Consider the following 20,497-nt stretch of genomic DNA (forward strand, 5'->3'; position numbering starts at 1 on the left):
TGGAGGTGGCACGCAGAATCCTCTCGTTAGGCACATGGGCCACTGCCAGCTACTCTTCTGGGCTCTCTCATGCACATGCATGCCAAACAGCTGGCCCATCTTGCATGCACACTGGCCAGCCACCCCCCTCTGGTTTCCAGCACATGGAGCATGCCGGCCAGCTTGTCTTCCGGAACCCAGCAGAGAGGAGCTAGCCGGTGCGCATGGCAGCGACAGAATCCGGAATCTGCCACACACATGTACACTGGCCAGCTGCTCTCTTCCGGGCTCTGCCGCACATGTGCGTGCTTGCGCGCACGCTCCAGTTTCGGCACTGGGTGCTGAAAAGGCTAACCATCACCGCACTATACTATGCTAAGCCAAACCTTCCTTTCTTAAAATGTGTGAATTCAGTGATCCAGATTGTTTCTCTCTAGCATCTGGGACATTAGAAGTGGGGAGCATGTCCAGCTGTTCTCAAAGCGCCGTTCTACTCACAGTGAAGGATGCTGGGGCTTGTAGTTCAGCAACCCTAGGAAAAGGGACTGGGCTCCTTCCAGGTCAAGAGAGTTTTACAGGCCGTTTTACAGTCCTGCTTGGAGATGGTGGGGACTGAAAGGGAGGCCTTCTGCTAGCCGGCATGTGCCCCTTAGCACTGAGCCGTGGGCCCCTCCTCTTGGCTGGTTAAGGAGCAGCAAGGTATGAAATGGGCATCAGGCATCCTGGAGAGAGATGGAGTCAACGGAGCAGAGCGAAGAGATGGAGGAGAAGTTCAGGACTCCCTCCCCTCTTGCAATTCAATTCCTTGGGAATAGCTCATATTAATGACTCTCTCCCTATCCCAGAAGCTGAGTGCTTCATCGTTAATGGTGTAAAGAGGAACAATTAAATCCTTGGTAATTAGCATCCATCACCAGCTCACCAGCATCAGTGCGGCTGCAACTATGCTCTCAAGTTTCTGGAGAAGCCAGCCTTGCTAGGGGGCGCCCTTGACACGGCTACCCTTGCCCCCGACAACCACTAGGCGGCTCTCTCTGGAAGGGAGAACTTGCAATGGGGCAATCGCTGGTGGTAAATACAGTACGTTGGGGGCGGGGGAGGGGCAAAAGTAAGGTTTGCCATGTGAGCCATGGAACAATGTTTGGATATTGTTCTCCATTGGCAGGAATGGAAATGGTTAGCTAGGCAGCTTCGGGGCTGATGAAAGGGCTGAGGCTGGTTTCCTGGAAGATGGAGTTTGGTCTCACATTCACAGTGGGTATGTTTAGATGGGTGCATAAGGTATGGATTTCTTCATATGTAGGCAACCGTTAGGCATGGTCAACTGTCCCTGTGGATGATAGATAGATAGATAGATAGATAGATAGATAGATAGATAGATAGATAGATAGATAGATAGATAGATAGATAGATAGATAGATAGATACATACATACATACATACATACATACATACAGATAGAGGCAGATAGGTAGGTGTGTGAGTAGGTAGATAGATAGGTAGATAGGTAGATAGGTAGATAGGTAGATAGGTAGATAGATAGATGGATGGATGGATGGATGAATGAATGGATGGATAGATAGTAGGTAGGGAGATAGGTAGATAGATGGATGGATGGATGGATGGATAGATAGGTAGATAGGTAGAGAGGTAGATAGATAGATAGATAGATAGATAGATAGATAGATAGATAGATAGATAGATAGATGGATGGATGGATGGATGGATGGATGGATGGATGGATGGATGGATGGATGGATGGATGGATGGATAGTAGGTAGGGAGATAGGTAGATAGGTAGGTAGGTAGGTAGGTAGGTAGGTAGGTAGGTAGGTAGGTAGATAGATAGATAGATAGATAGATAGATAGATAGATAGATAGATAGATAGATAGATAGATAGATAGATAGATATAGAGGTAGATAGGTGTGTGTGTGAGTAGGTAGGTAGGTAGGTAGAGAGGTAGATAGATAGATAGATAGATAGATAGATAGATAGATAGATGGATGGATGGATGGATGGATGGATGGATGGATGGATGGATGGATAGTAGGTAGGGATATAGATAGATAGATAGATAGATAGATAGATAGATAGATAGATAGATAGATAGATAAAGAGGTAGATAGATAAACAGATAGATAGATGGGTGTGTGAGTAGGTAGGTAGGTAGGTAGGTAGGTAGGTAGGTAGGTAGGTAGATAGATAGATAGATAGATAGATAGATAGATAGATAGATAGATAGATAGATAGATAGATAAACAGATATAGAGACGGACAAACAGATGCACAGATATAATGTAAAGCTGATATTCTACCAAATGCCAGACTCTAACATTATTAATTGTTGTTGCTATTGATTGATCCTCTGCCTTTTCTCCAGGAGCAAAATGAGGCTTTGCAAGACAGATTGAGCTGAGAGAGAATGATTAGACCCAAAGCCCCCAGGTTGTCCCAAGTCCTAGTCCAATAACTCAGCCATTGCCCCACACTGGCGTCATATTTCTTTCTCCCTGGGCCTATTTTGTATTATTCAGTCAACGGATTTACTGCATCTTTCTGTCTTTTTATTTTTCCAGCAGGAACGAAAGGGCTGTGCCAAATATGGCCATCTTTCATTTCCCTCCGTCACAACAACTTTGCGAGGTGGGTTGGGCTTCCACGGTTGAGGATGAATTTGAATCCAGGGCACAGTATCCTCTGATGTCAACCCAGTAACATGAATCAATGCTGTCCTCACCAAATCCCACAATTGCATCGTTGTACTACAAGGTTGTATGGCGACGTGGCGGCTCAGTGGCTAAGACGCTGAGCTCGTTGATCAGAAAGGTCGGCAGTTTGGCGGTTCGAATCCCTAGTGCCGTGTAACGGAGTGACCTCCCGTGACTTGTTCCAGCTTCTGCCAACCTAGCATGTAAAAATGCAAGTGGAAAAATAGGCACCACTTTTGGTGGGAAGGTAACAGCACTCCGTGCGCCTTTGGCATTTAGTCAGGCTGGCCACATGACCACAGAGACGTCTTCGGACAGCGCTGGCTCTTCGGCTTAGAAACAGAGATGAGCACCATCCCTACAGCCAGAAACAACTAGCACGTATGTGTGGGGGAGCCTTTATTTTACTACCAGGTTTAAGTATATGAATTATAGCATCTGTGTGATGATGTCATCCTACTTGTGTCATCCTTGGCCCCGCCTTCTAAGCCCCCCCTCCCCCCACAGGCACTATGAATCTATCTTGTTTTTCTTCCCATCATAAACCTGATGCCACCATCAATGGGCCACCTAGATAGATAAAAAATTGTGCCATGGAAATTGGAGGTGGAAAGGACTGGAGAACATGGCATGGGACTGACTTCCTCACCACCTTCAGGTAAATCCTGAGTGGCTTCAATTACCTTTTTTTGATAGATCCCTTATGAATAAAAAAGCCTCACCAGAAAGACATTAGGTTTGAAAAATGCGTTTTCTGGAGTAGTGAAATAACATAGTCAAGGAATCCAAAAAAGATACATTACACTGTACTTATGTAAAACCAGTTTTGCAGACAAAGTTGCTATATTTTTTGGGAGATCTCTTACTCTCAGAACTTCCATTTTGGAAGGTTTTTTGGGGGGGGCACCTGAAGATTTGGGTGATTATTCCACAAAAGCACCAACTTTTGGAAGCCGGATCTCCAAAACAATCTGAAAAGGACAGATTATAGCAATAGCAATAGCAATAGCAGTAGACTTATATACCGCTTCATAGGCCTTTCAGGCCTCTCTAAGCGGTTTACAGAGAGTCAGCATATTGCCCCCAACAATCTGGGTCCTCATTTTACCCACCTCGGAAGGATGGAAGGCTGAGTCAACCCTGAGCCGGTGAGATTTGAACCGCTGACCTGCTGATCTAGCAGTAGCCTGCAGTGCTGCATTTAACCACTGCGCCACCTTGGCTTATGATTCTGTAAAAGTGGGGTGCAGAGATTTGCCTTCCCAGGAAGGGTATATCTTGGCTGCATCTGAAGTTAAAGCTTCTGCTGTTACCCCAGTTGGGATAACATGGTTTGTTCAAACTACATTTGTGAAACCTGCTGAAGCATACTATGGTTGGTTGGAAGCCTTGTATGGCACATGAACCTGCTTTTTCAACACCTGGGTTACAGGCTTGGTTAAGACCAACCCATAGTAGCTTATCCAATACACCAGGTTTAAGCTAACCACTGCTTGTGGACAGAACGCCACCAAGACAGTGCATGGATCAGCTTTCCTTCCGAAGTTGTGGGTTTCCACTGGAGGTTTTTAAGAAGAGACTGGAACGGCAGGTGTCTGAAATGGTAGAGGGTCTCCTCTCTGCCTGAGCAGGGGGTTGGACTAGAAGACCTCTAAGGTCCCTTCCAGATGTTTTCTGACATATAGCTGGTCAAACAGAAGCCTCACCACCTTCCTGATTAGAGCATGACACCTGGTTCTTTCGGCTGAAATCTGTGGTTTGTTCCTGCCGTGACTTTTACTCATTGTAGGGCAGTGTTTCTCAACCTTGGCTACTTGAAGATGTCTGGACTCCAACTCCCAGAATTCCCCAGCCAGCGAATGCTGGCTGGGGAATTCTGGGAGTTGAAGTCCGGACATCTTCAAGTAGCCAAGGTTGAGAAACACTGGGCTAGAACAGGGGTTCTAGGGTGGAACTGACGGACTTCAACTCCCAGAATTCCTGAGCTAGCCATGCTGGCTCAGGAATTTTGGGAATTGAAGTCCACGGGTCATAAAGATAACCAACCGTGGGATAGAAGGTGCCTCGGGACTGCTGATTCAGGAAGTCCATTTTCCCCAGCATGATTCCTCCTCATTGTAGGGCAGTGTTTCTCAACCTTGGCAACTTGAAGATGTCTGGACTCCAACTCCCAGAATTCCCCAGCCAGCATTCGCTGGCTAGGGAATTCTGGGAATTGAAGTCCAGACATCTTCAAGTTGCCAAGGTTGAGAAACACTGTTGTGGGGAACCTTTGGCCACCCTGTTAAGAAAGGCAGCAGCACATCTTGGACATATGACAAAGCTTAGGAAGGATTGCATCATTGCAGAAACGTAGCTTGAGTGAGTGAGTGAGAGAGAGAGATTCAGAGATGCTGCTTAGTTTGAGTATCGTGCTAGAACTGTGTTGAGTAAGCAGGCAATGTTGGAAGCAGAATATCTAGCTTCAGCTCGATCTTGGGGGGCCCCGGTGGCCCACTGCCTTTCTCTCTCTGGGGTCCCCTGGGACATCCTCCCACCCCAGCCCCCGAGCATGTGCAGAGTGCTTTTCCACCTCAGCGCAGAGCAGAGAAGGCAGCCCGATCCCGCTCTCCCCCCTCCCAGCTCGCTCTTCTGGGCAGGACGCAGAGTCGATGGGTGGGATGGCGGAGGGACGGGGTTTGGGGGAGGAATCGCTGACGAGGGCTGAGAAAGCAACCGCGTTTGGGGAGGGGGCGGAGGAGACCCCCTTGGAGGAGACCCGGCTGGGGAAAGTAAAGAGGGAGGAACTGAGGCGAGGAATGCAAAGATTCCCCCTCCCCTCTTTTTTTCATACGGAAGACCCCCTCCCCTTTCTCTCAGTTTTAGAGGGGGGGGGGCTTCGGGAAAAAGGCGGCAGGGGGATCTCTCTGGGTTTCCCCAGCCGTTTACGCGGAGGGGGTTAGGGGGCGCCCCTTCTCCCCCCCCCAGCCCTGCTGCAGTAACAAAGAGCCCCTCATAAATCAGCAGCGCACCCCTTCCCTCCCCCCCCCCGCCAGACCTTCCCACCCTCCCTCCCTCCCACCCATTGGTGGTCCCCCATCGACCTCATTTGCATGCCCCGCCCTTTTCCAAGCCAGCCCCTCTCTCGATTGGTCCACTCGGGGGCGTCCCTCATCTCTGCCCAACTGTCTGTCAAAATTTTCAAGCCCTTCGGTGGCTTTCTTTCTCTCCCCCCCCTCTCTTCCTCCTCCTCCTCCTCCTCCCCCCCCCTTATGAGATGCAGCAAGGCTGGCGGGTTGAATGCGAGAGCCAGCCCGTACCTTCCTCCGCCGTCCCCCCCCCTCCCCTCTTTTCTGCCGCTCCTCCTGCCGCGGCTGCAGAATCCCCTTCATCTCCATCCAGGACCAGCCGGAGAGATGAACCACGTCCTGCTGGGCGCGCTGCTCTTCAAGATGAGCTGCCTTTTGCTCTCGCAAGGTACCGCCATCCTCATCGGCGCCGGGGGAGTGGGGGGGGACTGGGGGGGGGGTAAAGGAAGGACCCGTGGGGGGGGGGGGGAGAGACGACCCGGCCGGGTGTTTGTGTGTTTGTGTATATACGTGTGGTGCGGGGTGAGGAGGAGAAGAAGGTCCAGCCGAGCTGGGGGAGTGAGCGAAGTCGTGCGCGGACGGAATACCCAATGCGTCTCTGGGCACACGCGTGGGGTTCGTGGGGGGGGGGGGAAACATGCGCGCGCGCCGCCGCCGCCGCCGGGAATCACAACAGGGTTGCGTGCCACGAAGGTAGCGCAACCGTACCTATGCATCTGGGAAGACGGGTTGCGCGGGAGTGGGGGGGGAGTTGAGTCCCGGCGAGGCACCCTAGATAGATACCTCCTTGCCCGCTGCGCTCTGGGGTCTGCTGCGCCTTTCCTTGAGGTCTCTCGCTCCCCGCTCTGCAGATTTGTGTCACGTTGGGTGTTACGGCTGCATGCCTTTGGAAACCCCCCCATTCCCCCTTCCCCCCTCCCTCCCTCGGCGGAGATGTCACAACAACTGCAGGCGTGCTGTAGGAATGCACAATTGTGTCCCCCCGCCCCGATGAATATTCATGGGGAGGGAAGAGGGGGAGCCTCTTTCGTGGAAAGCGCAACGTGCCTGTCAACCTCACTCAGGCGCTTGGATGTGGCTCCCCTTCCGCTCCCTGCCGTGGGCGGCGGTGGAAAGATCAGAACCCGGCTTGGGAGCGAAAGACCCGCAAATAAAAGGGTCTTCGGCAGAGGGAAAAAGCCGGATCGCGCCGGGGCTCTGCCCGAAGAGAAACGGGAAAGGGACCGCGCTTGCTGGGAGGAGAGAGCGGAGCGCGAAGCGGAGCGCTTGGCCGACGGTGTTGGTTAGACTCCCTGCTGGATGGAGTCGTCGGTTTGGGGGGAAAATCCAGAGCAAAAAAGAAGGCAGTTGTGTAATGTGCACAGGACTCAGGACTGAGAGTTGCAAGGAGGCAGCAGTGGAAGGAGGGAAGCCTAACGCTTCTGATGCTTGGAGGATGTAGAGAAACAGACTGGAACCCCGCAAAAAAAGAATGGAAGGTGGAAGGGGAGAAATCCAGCAATATGTTGCAAAGGGACACGGAAGATAGGGAGGGAGAGATCCAGTTATATGTTGCAAAGGGACTGTGAAGTCTGCAAAGCTCCCAGGAGAAGTGCTATACATGCTTGCCTGGAAGTTAGGCCTGTAGTAGTAGTGCCATCAGTAGTGGCATTCACACAACACACTTAACCAAAACAATTGCAAACTTCCCAGCCACAGTTGCACAATACCCGGCACTGCTGTGGTTTTAGCCTTGATGGGATTTGAAGGTTTGGGGGGCAGGTATGGTGTAGGTTAGTGTCTTGTGTGAACTCAGACCCTGGCGTTGGGCAAAACCGGAAAATGGGTTATTTCGGGAACGTGGAAAAGTTTGCTACATGAACTCAAGCCCTGGATTTCCTATCTCCTGCCCTTCAAGCTCCACATTTCCCTGGGTAAATCTCAAACCAAAGCATCCCAAGGCCTTGAGAACCTGACAGATCTGTTATCCTCATAGGCATGACAACAACACAAGGGTTGGCATGAACAATGGCGTGCCATGTATTGGTGCAGATGCTGGGATTGGTTTACTGGCGTTGACGAGGCTGATTAGTTCCTGAAGGGCCTTGCATTTGCTGAGGTACAATTCCCCAATTCTAAGGTCAGCTTTTTAAAATGCCAGGAGTGGCTTTTCCTAATTTCAACAGCAAAAGAAATCTGCTGGATCTGACCAGAGATCTATTTTTTTTTCTACCACTAAACAATCGTAGCGAGACATCTCCTGTTCTTTCCCCTGACGTTTTGTCATTTGAAGATAGAGCATCCCTGAACGGAGGGGGTCCATGGAGTTTTAAAAACCCAGCAGCTTTGAACCGATCTGCCTTTTCTTGAATCTCCCTAATCGTTTCCTAAAGCCCATTTAACCAAGTGGTAATCTTAGCCTTCTGCAATAATAATAATACCCTGTAGTAACGGATTTGAAGGAGTAATTCTGGATGATTCATCTTTGCTTTCTGGAGGCAACTGCCAAGCGATTTAACTCCGAGCATCTGAGATCTGGTCCTGGGGGGGGGGGGAATTAAAGGGGGGAGGGGGAGAAAACAGAACACTCTCTCTTTCCAGATTTACAAGTGGCGTGACAGCAAGTGTTGATAGTTGGTAATGTTTTTTCCTGAGCATCCTTCTGACGATTGCTCAGCTTTGCCTGGGCCTCTGTTGATGCTGAAGTTCTGTTTTTAGCATTGCTCAGTTTTGATCACCCTTGCAGATGGTTGATTGGCATTCTTAGCATGTACAAGGAAGAGTCTTGTGGAACCTTGAAGATGAGCAAAATTCTTCTTGGCATCTGCTTTCCTTGGCTGGCTCTTATGCCACCAGCTGTCAGATCCATCTGATGGTGGAGTTGCTTGCCTTTAAGAGGCCACTGGGATGGCTGCTGCTGCTCCTACTGCATCCAACTCTTTTCTGGAAAGTTGAGACCAGCACAGAAATGTAGAAGGTCTCCTTCAATGGTTTCCTTGTTGAGCCAGAGAAGGTCCAAGGGGCTTCGCGCATGGACAGAATGAGTTCTAAAGCCCACCTCCTTTGGAGAGCCGAGGGCTCTCAATTGGCTGGTTGGGTGGCAGGCCTTTTTGGCTGGTGCCACATCAGTGGTGTCATCACGCCGAGCAGTTCTATTGGCAGAGCTGGATCTGGGGAGCTTCGATCTCAGTATGATTGGCAGCGCAGGGAGCTGGTGAACCTGGAAGTGTTGTGATTGAGTGCGGAGGACTGGCATCGTTGGGCTGAGGCAAGGTAATGAGAAGTCTTAGTGTGGGACGGCCAACCCTGTTCTGCCTACTGGAGCAGCACGATTCAATTCAAAAGCCAGAATTGAAACGCTGCAGGTCTTGGAGACGGAGAGGTCAGAAGGATGTCAGCATGGGCCTGGAAGGCTTGGAGGGTCAGTTTGGGGCTTCAGTAGAGGGTCTACTTTACAGAGGGGGCCTTGAAGAAGGGATGTAGGAATGGTGATGGGAAAATAAGGAGGAACTTGGCTTTAGGAAAGGGCTGGGAATGATAAAGGAACTCAGATTTGTTTAATATCCAGGTAGTTTTTGATTTACATCTGAAGTTCAATGGAGTCCCCCAAAAGATACTTATGACATAACTTCAAAGTTACACACACACAACACACACACCATGGTCACGTGATTGTATTTGGGGCATTTGGCAATGCGATTCAACTTTATGGCTATATTTACAGGATCTTACGATCACAACCATGGTATTGGACCTGGGTACTTGAGAGACCGCCTGCTGCCAATCACCTCCACTAGACTGATTAGATCCCACAGATTAGGCCTCCTCCGAATTCCATCCGCCGGCCAGTGTCGACTGGCGACTACCCGGAGGAGAGCCTTCTCTGTGGCTGCTCCGACCCTCTGGAACGAGCTCCCCGTGGAGATTCGAACCCTCACCACTCTCCAGGCCTTCCGCAAAGCCCTTAAAACCTGGCTGTTCCGGCAGGCCTGGGGCTAAAGAACTGTTGCCCCCGTCTCGAATTGGTATGACTGTTGTGTTTTTAATCATCCATTGTTTTATGTTGTTTTAAATTCTTGTTTGTACCCCCCCCCCTTCCCTGGTTGAGTTGTAAGCCTCCCGGAGTCCCCTTCGGGGGGGAAAGGGCGGCATATAAATAAAATAAAACTCAAACTCAAACTCAAACAACCAATTCTGGGCTCAGTTACGAATCGTAAGTTGAGGGCTACCTGTGAGAGGAGGCAGAAGAAAACTGCTAGGCTTTCAAGATTCTGTTGTTTAAGTCGCCAACAACTAAACAGCTTTCTGTCCATCTTTGCATTGTCTTGTTTCCTAACCTGCCCTGCTCCAAAAGGTTAACAGTTTCTTGAATGGGAAGGGTCAAATTGGGGGCGGGGAAATGCTGCTGTCACTTAGGACAGGGGCCTCCAACCTTACCAACTTTAAGACTTGTGGACTTCAACTCCCAGAATTCCACAAGTCATAAAGTTGCCAAGATTGGAGACCCCTGACTTAGGGAGACTTCTTAGGGGTTGGAGGGAACAAATAGGGGGGGATCTAGTAACATTCTATTTGCGAATGTTAAGAATTGAAACCTAACATTCGCCTATTCCAGGGGCTCCTTAACCTTTTGGCATGACACCCCCCCCCTTGAATCTAATTTTAAAATATACACCTTCTCTAAAACTCCCAAACTCCAAAATCAGGGGAATCTCCAAGTTTGGCAACTTTATGACAGGTGGACTTCAACTCCCAGAATTCCTCAGCCAGTTGGAAGTTGAAACCCACACGTTGCCAAGTTTGGAGATCCCTGATGTCCAAACTGTATATAAATAAGCAATGCAAAACAATGCAATGAAAGGGAAAGGTTCTTCATCCCTCCCCCAGACTGTCCCCCCCGCTCAAGGGAGATTCCTACCTCATAGGCTGGGAACTGCTGATCTATCGCAAAATCCAAATTTTAAGTCTTGGCAATATTGCTGCTGTTAGAATATAGAAAAGCCATTCGAAACAGGCGGGTTCCACCGAATAGGCAAGTGTGTGATTGGAGCAGGCTGCTTACAAAACGGCCAGCAGGATTTCTAAGCTGTGCTTTCAACCCTGATTTGGTCAAGAAGAGAATCCAGGGGTGGGATTCAGCCGGTTCGGACGAACCGGTAGTTGAGAGTGAACCGGTTCGCCCCAATGATCAGGTTGGCCCACCTGCCTGGCCCTGCGCTATACTGGCCTAAGTTCCCTTTTCTGAAGCCCAGCTGATAGGCTCTGCCGCGCCTATCAGCTGTTTTGCACTGGGGCTGCAGTAGAAGGTAAGTGTTTAAAGGATGTGCAAAGCGGGTGCTCAGCAAACCAGTTGTTACACCGGTTGAATCCCACCACCGGAATAGCCAGTTCCACACCACCCAGGGCACGAAACGCAGAAACGCTTGAAACGAATTCAGGTTCAATTGGGTGACAGGATCTGAGCCCAGGTTTGGAGACGAGGGATCCCTTGATCAGAAGAGCTTAAGTAGTGGGGCCTGGGACGCCAAGAGGATGATTAAGGCTGGAACAAGAGTAGTATGGCCACCCACCCATCCCTTCGCCTACACATGGACACATCAGTCAATCGTGTCCTAATTTTACATTTACAATTTTCAGGCATTTTTGAGCCCCACGTTTTTGAGATGGCATTTCACCACCCTTCATGAACTGAAAGGAAACATAAAATCTGTTCATAGACGAGATGAAACTAAGCTTGCAAACTTAAATAAATAAGTCATGAAATTAAAATTCAGTAAATGACATAACCAACTGTTCGCTGTTTCAAATTAATAAAGATGATGTCAAACAAGGCAGCAAGGCGGTTTTGTGCTATATACACAAAGTATAGAGTATGAAGATTATATCCAATATTGGTTTGTTTGTTTTACAATTGGTTTTGTAATTTTTTTTTTTAATTCCCCTTCATGGTCCATGAGCTCCATGGGCCCCGGAATAACGTAGCGGCTGCACCCCATTCTCCTCAGGCCTCAGCGGGGCCTCCAAAACAGGTTCCTTGAGAAGACTTTGCTTTAACTCCAAGGCTACACTGTTCTGACAAGAAGCAACAACAACAACAACACACCGGAGGGAAAAAAATCTCTTTTCGAATAGTTTAGGTCACGAGACTATTTCTTAAATCTCTCTAGAGAAAGCAGAAAGTATATTGCCCAGCATTTAGTTCCTAATAGAGGCTGGGCAGATGTTTTGGGGAAGTAAATAAGGCCAAAAGCTGAGAGCCATCCTCTGTTATTGTCAGGTACACCAGATGGGCATTTTGGCATCCGGCATGAATTTAACAATGGTTGAGATGTCTTGGGGGGTCACCGGTGTGTGTGTGTGTGTGTGTGTTGCAATTTGTGACCTTCCCAGCTGGCTTCTGAGAAGTAAAGTCCATGGGGAAAAGCTGAATTCACTTAACGCTCACGTGTTTCACATAACAACTGCAGGGATTCATTTAACAACCGGGGCAAGAAAAAAAAAGGTTATAAAAGGAATGGAAATTCTGGCCCCTATTGTGGTTGCAATTTGAAGGGAGGGGGGAGGAGAGGGAGGGAGGGAGGGAGGAAAAAGAGAGAGAGAAGGAAAAAAGAGAGAAAAAATGGAGAGGAAAACCAGAGAGAGGAAAAACAAAGAGGAAAAGCAGAGAGAGAGGAAAAGGAGAGAAAGGAAAAAGAGGGGAGGAAAGAGAGAGGAAAGAGAGAGGGGGAAAGAGAGAGAGGAAAGAGAGAGGGAGGGGGAAGAGAAAGAGATTTTGTTCATTTCATCACTATAAATAAGTATAAGAATCTCACCTTCCAAACATGAAAATTTCTCCAAAACCGCCTTGTTCCTTAAATGAATTCCTCAACTTGGTGCCTTTTGGATACACTAGCACTCCCAGCTCCCAGAATTCTCAGTCATCCTGGCTAATCCTGGCTGAGAACTTTGAAGTTCTGCTCGCAGTATTTCTGAATGGCATGAGATTGGAAAAATTAACTCGTTAGGACCAGCTGGGGATATTCACCTGGTAGCTATATGAAACAACTTCTTGTAATTATTTAAGATATAATATATAAATATGTAAAGGTAATATATATATATAAGGGATGTGGTGGCTCTGTGGCTAAGATGCTGAGCTTGTCGATCAGAAAGGTCAGCAGTTTGGCGGTTCAAATCCCTAGTGCTGCGTAATGGAGTGAGCTCCCGTTACTTGTCCCAGCTTTTGCCGACCTAGCCGTTCGAAAGCACGTAAAAAAAATGCAAGTAGAAAAATAGGAACCACCTTTGGTGGGAAGGGAACAGTGTTCCATTCACCTTCGGCGTTTAGTCATGCCAGCCACATGATCACCGATACATCCTCGGACAGAGCTGGCTCTTCGGCTTTGAAACGGAGATGAGCACTGCCCCCTAGAGTCAGGAACGACTAGCACTTATGTGCGAGGGGAACCTTTACCTTTGTATGTATGTATGTATGTATGTATGTATGTATGTATGTATGTATGTATGTATGTATACTGTATATAAGAGAGCTGAATAAATACTAGAACATCCAACTCATTAGATTGCAACAACATTCTCTTTTCCTTGCAAATAAATTTGGGTAGCCAGTTCTCTCGGCTAAATGAGAACTGCTTGGGGGGGGGGGGAGGGAGAGAATGGGTCAAGATAATTTTTCTGCAGTGCACTAATCTCACCAACCAATATTTGTTTGAGCAGTGGGAAATGAATAGCAAAGCTGAGCAGGACGTCCGTATCGCAGAAGGTGGGGAGAGAGAGAGAGGGAGGGAGGGAGAGAGAGAGAGAGAGAGAGAGAGAGAGAGGCCTCGTTGCTTTATTTGTTGAAGTGGAATAAATTACACGTTGCAAATATGTTGTTGTTTAAGCTGGCAAAGAGTTGGGGGGGGGGGGTGTCCAACCTGGCTGGGTGGATTCAATGCATTCCCATGATTCAGTTTTAGGGCCTTAGGACATTGCAAGCTACAGAAACCCACAATGAAAATAACCAGATAAGCTGATCAGCACAATTTAGATCGCCAAGTGGAACAAATGGGACTCCTTGCAATTAATCAGATTGCCTGGTACAGATTTGTGATGATACCGATCAACAGCACTTTCTCAGAGAGATCCCAGGTTGTTGGCTAATTTAATTACAAAGCCTGTTTGGTTTTTTCCCCCTGCATCTCCATCTCTCTCTCTCTCTCTCTCTCTCTCTCTCTCTCTCTCTCTCTCTCTCTCTCTCTCTCTCTCTCTCTCTCTCTCTCTCTCTCTCTCTCTCCATCCCTCTCCCTCTGTCCTCTCTCTCCCTCCCTCTTTCTCTCTGTCCTCTCTCTTTCTCTCCCTTTCTCTTTCTCTCCTCTCTCTCTCTTCTCTGTCTCTCCTTTCTCTCTCCCTCCCTCTCTCTCCTCTCTTTTTCTCCCTCTCCTCTCTCTCCTCCTCCCCCTCTCCCTCTTCCCCTCTCTCTGCTCCTCCCTCTCTCTGCTCCTCCCTCTCTGTCCTCTTTCTCTCACTCTCTCGTTCTCTCCCTCTCCACCATCTCTTTCTCTCACTTTCTTTCTCTCCCTCTCCATCCTCTCTCCCCTCCCCTCTCTCCTCTCCCCCTTCCTCTCTCCCCCTCCTTCCCCCCTCTTTCTCTCCCTCTTCCTCCCTCTCCCCTCCCTCCCTCTCTCCTCTCTTACCCCTTCCTCCCTCTCTCTTCCTCTCTGTTCTATATTAGCTTTCGTGATTAAAGGCTAGAAATCAGGAGACTGTGAGTTTTAGTCCTGCTTTAGGCAAAAAGCCAGCTGGGTGACCTTGGGCAGTAACTTTCTCTCACCTCCCGGAAGGAGACAATGGCAGCCTCCTTCCAAAACTCTTGCCAAGAAAATTGCCAGGACTTGTCTATACAGCCACTAGAAGGCAAGATTGATTTGTAGGCATAAAAAAAGAAAAGAAAATCCATAAAATTAATACAATGAAACGCTGCTGTGCTTGAGAATCCAAAAGCCGAGTTTGAATTAAAAAGCTGTATTCAAAGACTTTGAGGTTTTTTTTTTTTTTAAAAAAAGGCCAAGTTTGAGCAAGTTTTCCTCCTTGGTCATCCGTTCTGCCTAATGAATGGAGGCTGTTTCTGTGGGCGGGGCACAAATGTTTGCTTTGATCCCATTTCTTGACCTCTTGGCCTTTTTTATGTGTGAAGTTTGAGGGAACAATTCCAAACTCCTCTGGGCAAAAGTGTTTAGAAACTCTTTTCGGGCTTTCCCAACGAACAAAGGAAGATCAGAGATAACCCAGGAGAGTCCTGGGAATGTTGGGCGTTAAATTTGCAGACGCCCCTGCTCCAAGACTTATAGGATTCCGTTCTGATTCCCGGGATCAAGTTCCACCTTAGGAATGAATCTTCCATTTCAAATAGGGGGTGGGGGGGTCGCTTTTCTGAGATGGCTTCTGGAAGAGAAATCTTGTCAAAGAGAAAAAGATCCTGTGGGAGGTTTAATATATTTTTGCAAGACGTCCTCCAACATAAAAAGGGATGCAGTGGCTCAGTGGCTAAGACGCTGAGCTTGTCGATCAGAAAAGTTGACAGTTTGGCGGTTTGAATCCCTAGCGCCGCATAATGGAGTGAGCTCCCGTGACTTGTCCCAGCTTCTGCCAACCTAGCAGTTCGAAAGCACGTAAAAAATGCAAGTAGAAAAATAGGAACCACCTTGGGTGGGAAGGGAACAGCGTTCCATGCGCCTTCGGCATTGAGTCATGCTGGCCCAAGACCACAGAGACATCTTCGGACAGCGCTGGCTCTTTGGCTTTGAAACAGAGATGAGCACCGCCCCCTAGAGTCAGGAACAACTAGCATATACATGCAAGGGGAAGCTTTACCTTTACCTCCAACATAGTATGAACTAGTATTTTGTGAATGGGTACCATCAAGAAAATAATTATCATTGTTTGTACCCTCTATCCTGCTTCAACCCGCCTCATCCATGCTACTACGCATGTACTCAAGATGGTATAGTCAATGAAGGGATTAGAGTACATGAAGGTGATAGATTGATTTGATTGATTGATTGATGATGTGTCATCAAGTAGGAGTCAACCCTCAGCAATTCATCAGCATGAATGCCACCATGAAATATAGGTAGGTCTTAACTTGCAACCATCCATTTAGTGACTGTTTGAAGTTACAATGGCATTGAAAAAAATGATTTATGACCTGTTCTTAGGACGGTGGCAGCATTTCCATAGTTACAAAATTTAGGCACTTGGCAACTGGCGTGTAAGGTAAAGGTAAAGGTTCCCCTGGCACATATGGGCTAGTCATTCCTGACTCTAGGGGGCAGCGCTCATCTCTGTTTCAAAGCCAAAGAGCCAGCGCTGTCAGAAGACGGCTCCATGGTCATGTGGCCGGCATGACTAAATACCGAAGCACTGATACCTTCCCACCAAAGGTGGTTCCTATTTTTCTACTTGCATTTTTACCTGCTTTCGAACTGCTAGGTTGGCAGAAGCTGGGACAAGCAATGGGAGTTCGCTCCATTAAATGGCGCTAGGGATTCGAACCGCCAAACTGCCGATCTTTCTGATTGACAAAGCTCAGCGTCTTAGCCACTGAGCCACTGAGTGCCTTTCAATTGGCATGTATTTAAGACAATTGTAGCATCCTGGGGTCATTTGATCATCATTTGCGACCTTTCCTGCTGACTTCCGATGAGCACCGGCTTCAATGGGGGAAGCTAGATCCACTTAACGAGCACATGATTCACTTAAGGAGTGTCGTGTTTTTTGCTTAATGTAACAGGTTGTAAAATTGGGCGTGCCTCACTGAACAATGGCCTTATTTAGCAATGAAGATTGTGGTCATAAGTTGAGGATTGCATGTAGTCATTTTAATACGCTGTTGGAACTCTGCAGTGTTAGGGAGATGACGACTAGAGGTGTGGTTAGAAGGCAGGAGAAGGGAGGTCAAAGGTCAGGATGGTCACCATTTTGACCTCCATGGGAGCTGCTGTCATTCATCAACTCGCAAATATAGGAAGGAGGTTTATGCCTCTCCTTTCTCATCATAAGTTCTCCTGCTTGAGCAGGGGGCTGGATTAGAAGACCTCCAAGGTCCCTTCCAGCTTCTCTTCTCTTCTCTTCTCTTCTCTTCTCTTCTCTTCTCTTCTCTTCTCTTCTCTTCTCTTCTCTCCTATCCAGTTGTGGTGGTGCAGTGGTTAGAATGCAATACTGCAGGCTACTTCTGCTGACTGCCAGCTGCCTGCAATTTGGCAGTTCCAATCTCACCAGGCTCCAGGTTGACTCAGCCTTCCATCCTTCCGAGGGAGCTAAAATGAGGACGCAGATTGTTGGGGGCAAGAGGCTGACTCTGTAAACCACTTAGAGGGGGCTGTAAAGCACTGTGAAGCGGTATATAAGTCTAATTGCTGTTGCTGTTATCTCTTGTCCCTTTTGTGTCTCTTTTTCATCAGTAGATTGCTGAGTTAAACAGGCATCACAAGTTAAGATGACTTCAATTTAGTAACAATCCCAAAGGCCAAAGTTAATTAGCACTAAAGCCAGACTATAGGGGTTCTTTTATTATTTTGAGGAACGAGTCTTATTTAATAATCCAGGCATGGAGGGAGTCTTATGGATTGCTGTCCACGATCTGCCTTGGGAACGCTGATCAAATAGGGAAGGATTGCCAGATTCAAAGAATTCACAAAATGTGCTTAAATGGGGGGCATCCTGATCTCAGGGGTGGGGGAAAACCTCATTCCAGAGAGCCAATATGTCTACAAATAAGGCATGATTTGGGGGTTCGAATAGATTACATTGCTAATTGAAGGAACTCAGAATGTGCCATTCAGTGGTGGGTTTCAAAAATTGTTCGAACCTACTCTGTGGGTGTGGCTTCCTTTGTGGGAGTGGCTTGCTGCCCATGTGACTGGATAGGAGTGGCTTGCCACCCATGTGACCGGATCTGAAGATGCCAACGACACTTGTCAAAACTACCTTAAATTACCTCACACATAGCATTGGCATGCATAAGAATACTTGTTTTTTAAAAGGCATCTTTGGTTTGCGTTAAAACAACTTCAACGCACGCAATGTTCTGATTGCACCACAAACGCAGTAGTCACCCTTACCTTTCCCAGAGGCCCTGAGTTTTATAAACATGAGCATGATAGTGTAGAATAATCATATCCAAGGACCAGTGGTGGGTTTCAAAAATTTTTGGAACCTCTTCTGTAGGTGTGGCCTGCTTTCCGGGTCCACTGGTGGGACCTCTTCTAATCCTGGTTTGGTAGATTTGATGAATCGGTTTACTGAATAGGTGCGAACTGGTAGGAACCCATCTCTGGTGCCATTCCTGCAAGGCTGAAATGCTCGGGCAGATGTTTTGGGAATGGAATGCAGTGTTTTGACCGAGGCTTCCCAAGAGCATGAAACAAACTCCTTGTACCGACAAAAACCCCTTTTATTAATTTACTGTGAATTCTGCTCATTCACATACGGCAAAGTCTTTCTAGGGAGTATTGGCAGTCACAGACCTTATCTGGCTTGGAGAGCTGCCAGGCCGATCTCTGCAGAACTTGGCAAGGAGAATTAACGGTCGCTAAATAAATCAAAGACTACCTGTAACCTCTAAGGCCTTGTTGACCAAACAACACTGAAGTTCACTGCAGTCCATTTCAGGAGGAGTCAAATACCATAATCAATCAATTCAACTGTTTTTGTTTTTGAAAAAAAATCTATCATATTCTTGGCTCCTTCTCTCCTAGGAGGGGGAGGGGGATAAGGACGGTTCCACTACAAATCCGTGAAGCCCTTATCCGCGGAGACATAAGCGCAAAAACTAATTTGCGCCGTTCGAAGCGCTAAGGAAAAACGTAACCCTACCGCGATGACATAATCGCGGAGGGCAAATCCGCGCATTCCCAAGCACTCAGTACCCTAACCCTAACCCTAAACCTAAACCTAACCCTAAACCTAACCCTAACCCTAAACCTAACCCTAACCCTAACCCTAACCCTAAACCTAACCCTAAACCTAACCCTAAACCTAACCCTAAAACAAACCCCTAAACCTAATCCTAATCCTTACCTTAATTTAAATCGGCTTTCTGCCGCAGCGCTGTTTTAAAGCGCCCTTCTGTTGCCGCACTGTTGTCGCGGCAATGATGACGCGCGGTGATGACGTCGCGGCTTTAGCGACGTGATTTTATCACAGCTATTTTGATGAGCGCGGTTTTGTCGTGCCACGGATAAGGACACTGCCTCAGCCTTGCTCCTGTTTCAGCATAATCTACAAAACCCACGCCCGGTTCTAGGATTTATAGCAAAAATGCAATGTGTGAACCAGAAAAATTGCGGCTGACTTAATTGGGTTAATATGATGAACAAGAACTGTGGTTAGCACCTTGGGGAAACTCAACTCGGCTGCTCGCGACCTTTCAAACCACTAAGCCTTGGAGGGAAAAGCTGGGCCCCGAAGCTGCGTTTGTACAAAAACACTCATCTGAGGCTGCGTAGCTTGCGGTTCAGTGCATAGATCGTGTTCCAAAAAGACAACTCCTCAGCCACTTTGCAGTCGCCTCAGCCACTTCTGGATGCTGCTAAGTAGGTGCTACACGGGACTCTTAACTGCTAAAGAAAGCTTAGAGGAGGCTTGTCTTTTATTTAGTACTCACAACTCCTACGTAGCTCTCGGATAACGCACTCTGAATGGGCAAAGAATTTAGGAGCCGGTGCTAAAAGGTGCTTTTTCAAAAGGAAAGTGGACTTTCCGGTTTTTCTTGCTCCTAAGCATCTATGAAGATTCTCAGTCATCCGGGTCACGGTTGTCCCCAAGATGCTTTTTCAAGAGGCAACTGTTTTTTCTTTGGAGGCGTTTCACTTCTCATCCAAGAAGCTTCTTCAGCTCTGACTGGATGGTAGAACCAAGGGGTTCCACCACAAATCCGCGAAGCCCTTCTGCGCGGAGACATAAGCGCGAAGACTAAATCGTGCCGTTCTAAGCGCTGGGGAAAAACGTGACCCTACCGCGATGACATAATCGCGGAGGGCAAAATCGCGCATTTCCAAGCACTCAGTACCCTAACCCTAACCCTAAACCTAACCCTAACCCTAACCCTAACCCTAAACCTAACCCTAAACCTAACCCTAAACCTAACCCTAAACCTAACCCTAAACCTAACCCTAACCCTAACCCTAAACCTAACCCTTAACCTAACCCTAACCCTAACCCTAACCCTAAACCTAACCCTAAACCTAACCCTAACCCTAAACCTAACCCTAACCCTAACCCTTACCCTAAACCTAACCCTAAACCTAACCCTAAACCTAACCCTAAAACAAACCCCTAAACCTAATCCTAATGCTTACCTTAATTGAAGTCGGCTTTCTGCCGCGGCGCCGTTTTAAAGCGCCCTTCTGTTGCCGCGCTGTTGTCGCAGCGGTGATGACGCGCGGTGATGACATCGCGGCTTTAGCGCCGCGATTTTATCGCCACGCTTTTGACCAGCACGGTTTTGTCGTGCCACACAAACAAGGAGTATAAATCTTTCCATTCCCCGCTACCATCCAGTCAGAGCTGAAGAAGCTTCTTAGATGAGAAGTGAAACGCCTTCAAAGAAAAACCTCTTGAAAAAGCATCTTGGGGACAACCGTGACCCGGATGACTGAGAATCTTCATAGATGCTTAGGAGCCGGCTTTGTCTAGTTGGTGAAGGCACCGAGCTTGAAACTGGGGGATGGTGAGTTCTAGTCCCATATTAGGCATGAAAGCTGGCTGGGTAAACTCTGGG

The 20,497-nt window shown here is 47.9% G+C and overlaps 1 protein-coding gene across 2 annotated transcripts in view; it reads left to right on the forward strand.

Moving 5' to 3' along the window:
• Positions 1-6,031: 6,031 nt before the first annotated feature.
• Positions 6,032-20,497, forward strand: part of IGLON5 (IgLON family member 5) — a 119,036-nt gene continuing 104,570 nt past the window's right edge. For both annotated transcript variants that reach the window (XM_087727257.1, XM_087727258.1), the window contains exon 1: positions 6,032-6,145. In XM_087727257.1, the coding sequence (XP_087583383.1) occupies positions 6,085-6,145 (61 nt within the window). In that variant the 5' untranslated portion in view covers positions 6,032-6,084. The remainder of the gene's footprint in view (positions 6,146-20,497) is intronic.

The sequence above is a fragment of the Thamnophis sirtalis genome, unplaced genomic scaffold (genome assembly GCF_051295495.1).
Source record: "Thamnophis sirtalis isolate CommonGarterSnake01/CBP01778 unplaced genomic scaffold, rThaSir2_p1.2 scaffold_13, whole genome shotgun sequence".
NCBI classification, from domain to species: Eukaryota; Metazoa; Chordata; class Lepidosauria; order Squamata; family Natricidae; genus Thamnophis; species Thamnophis sirtalis.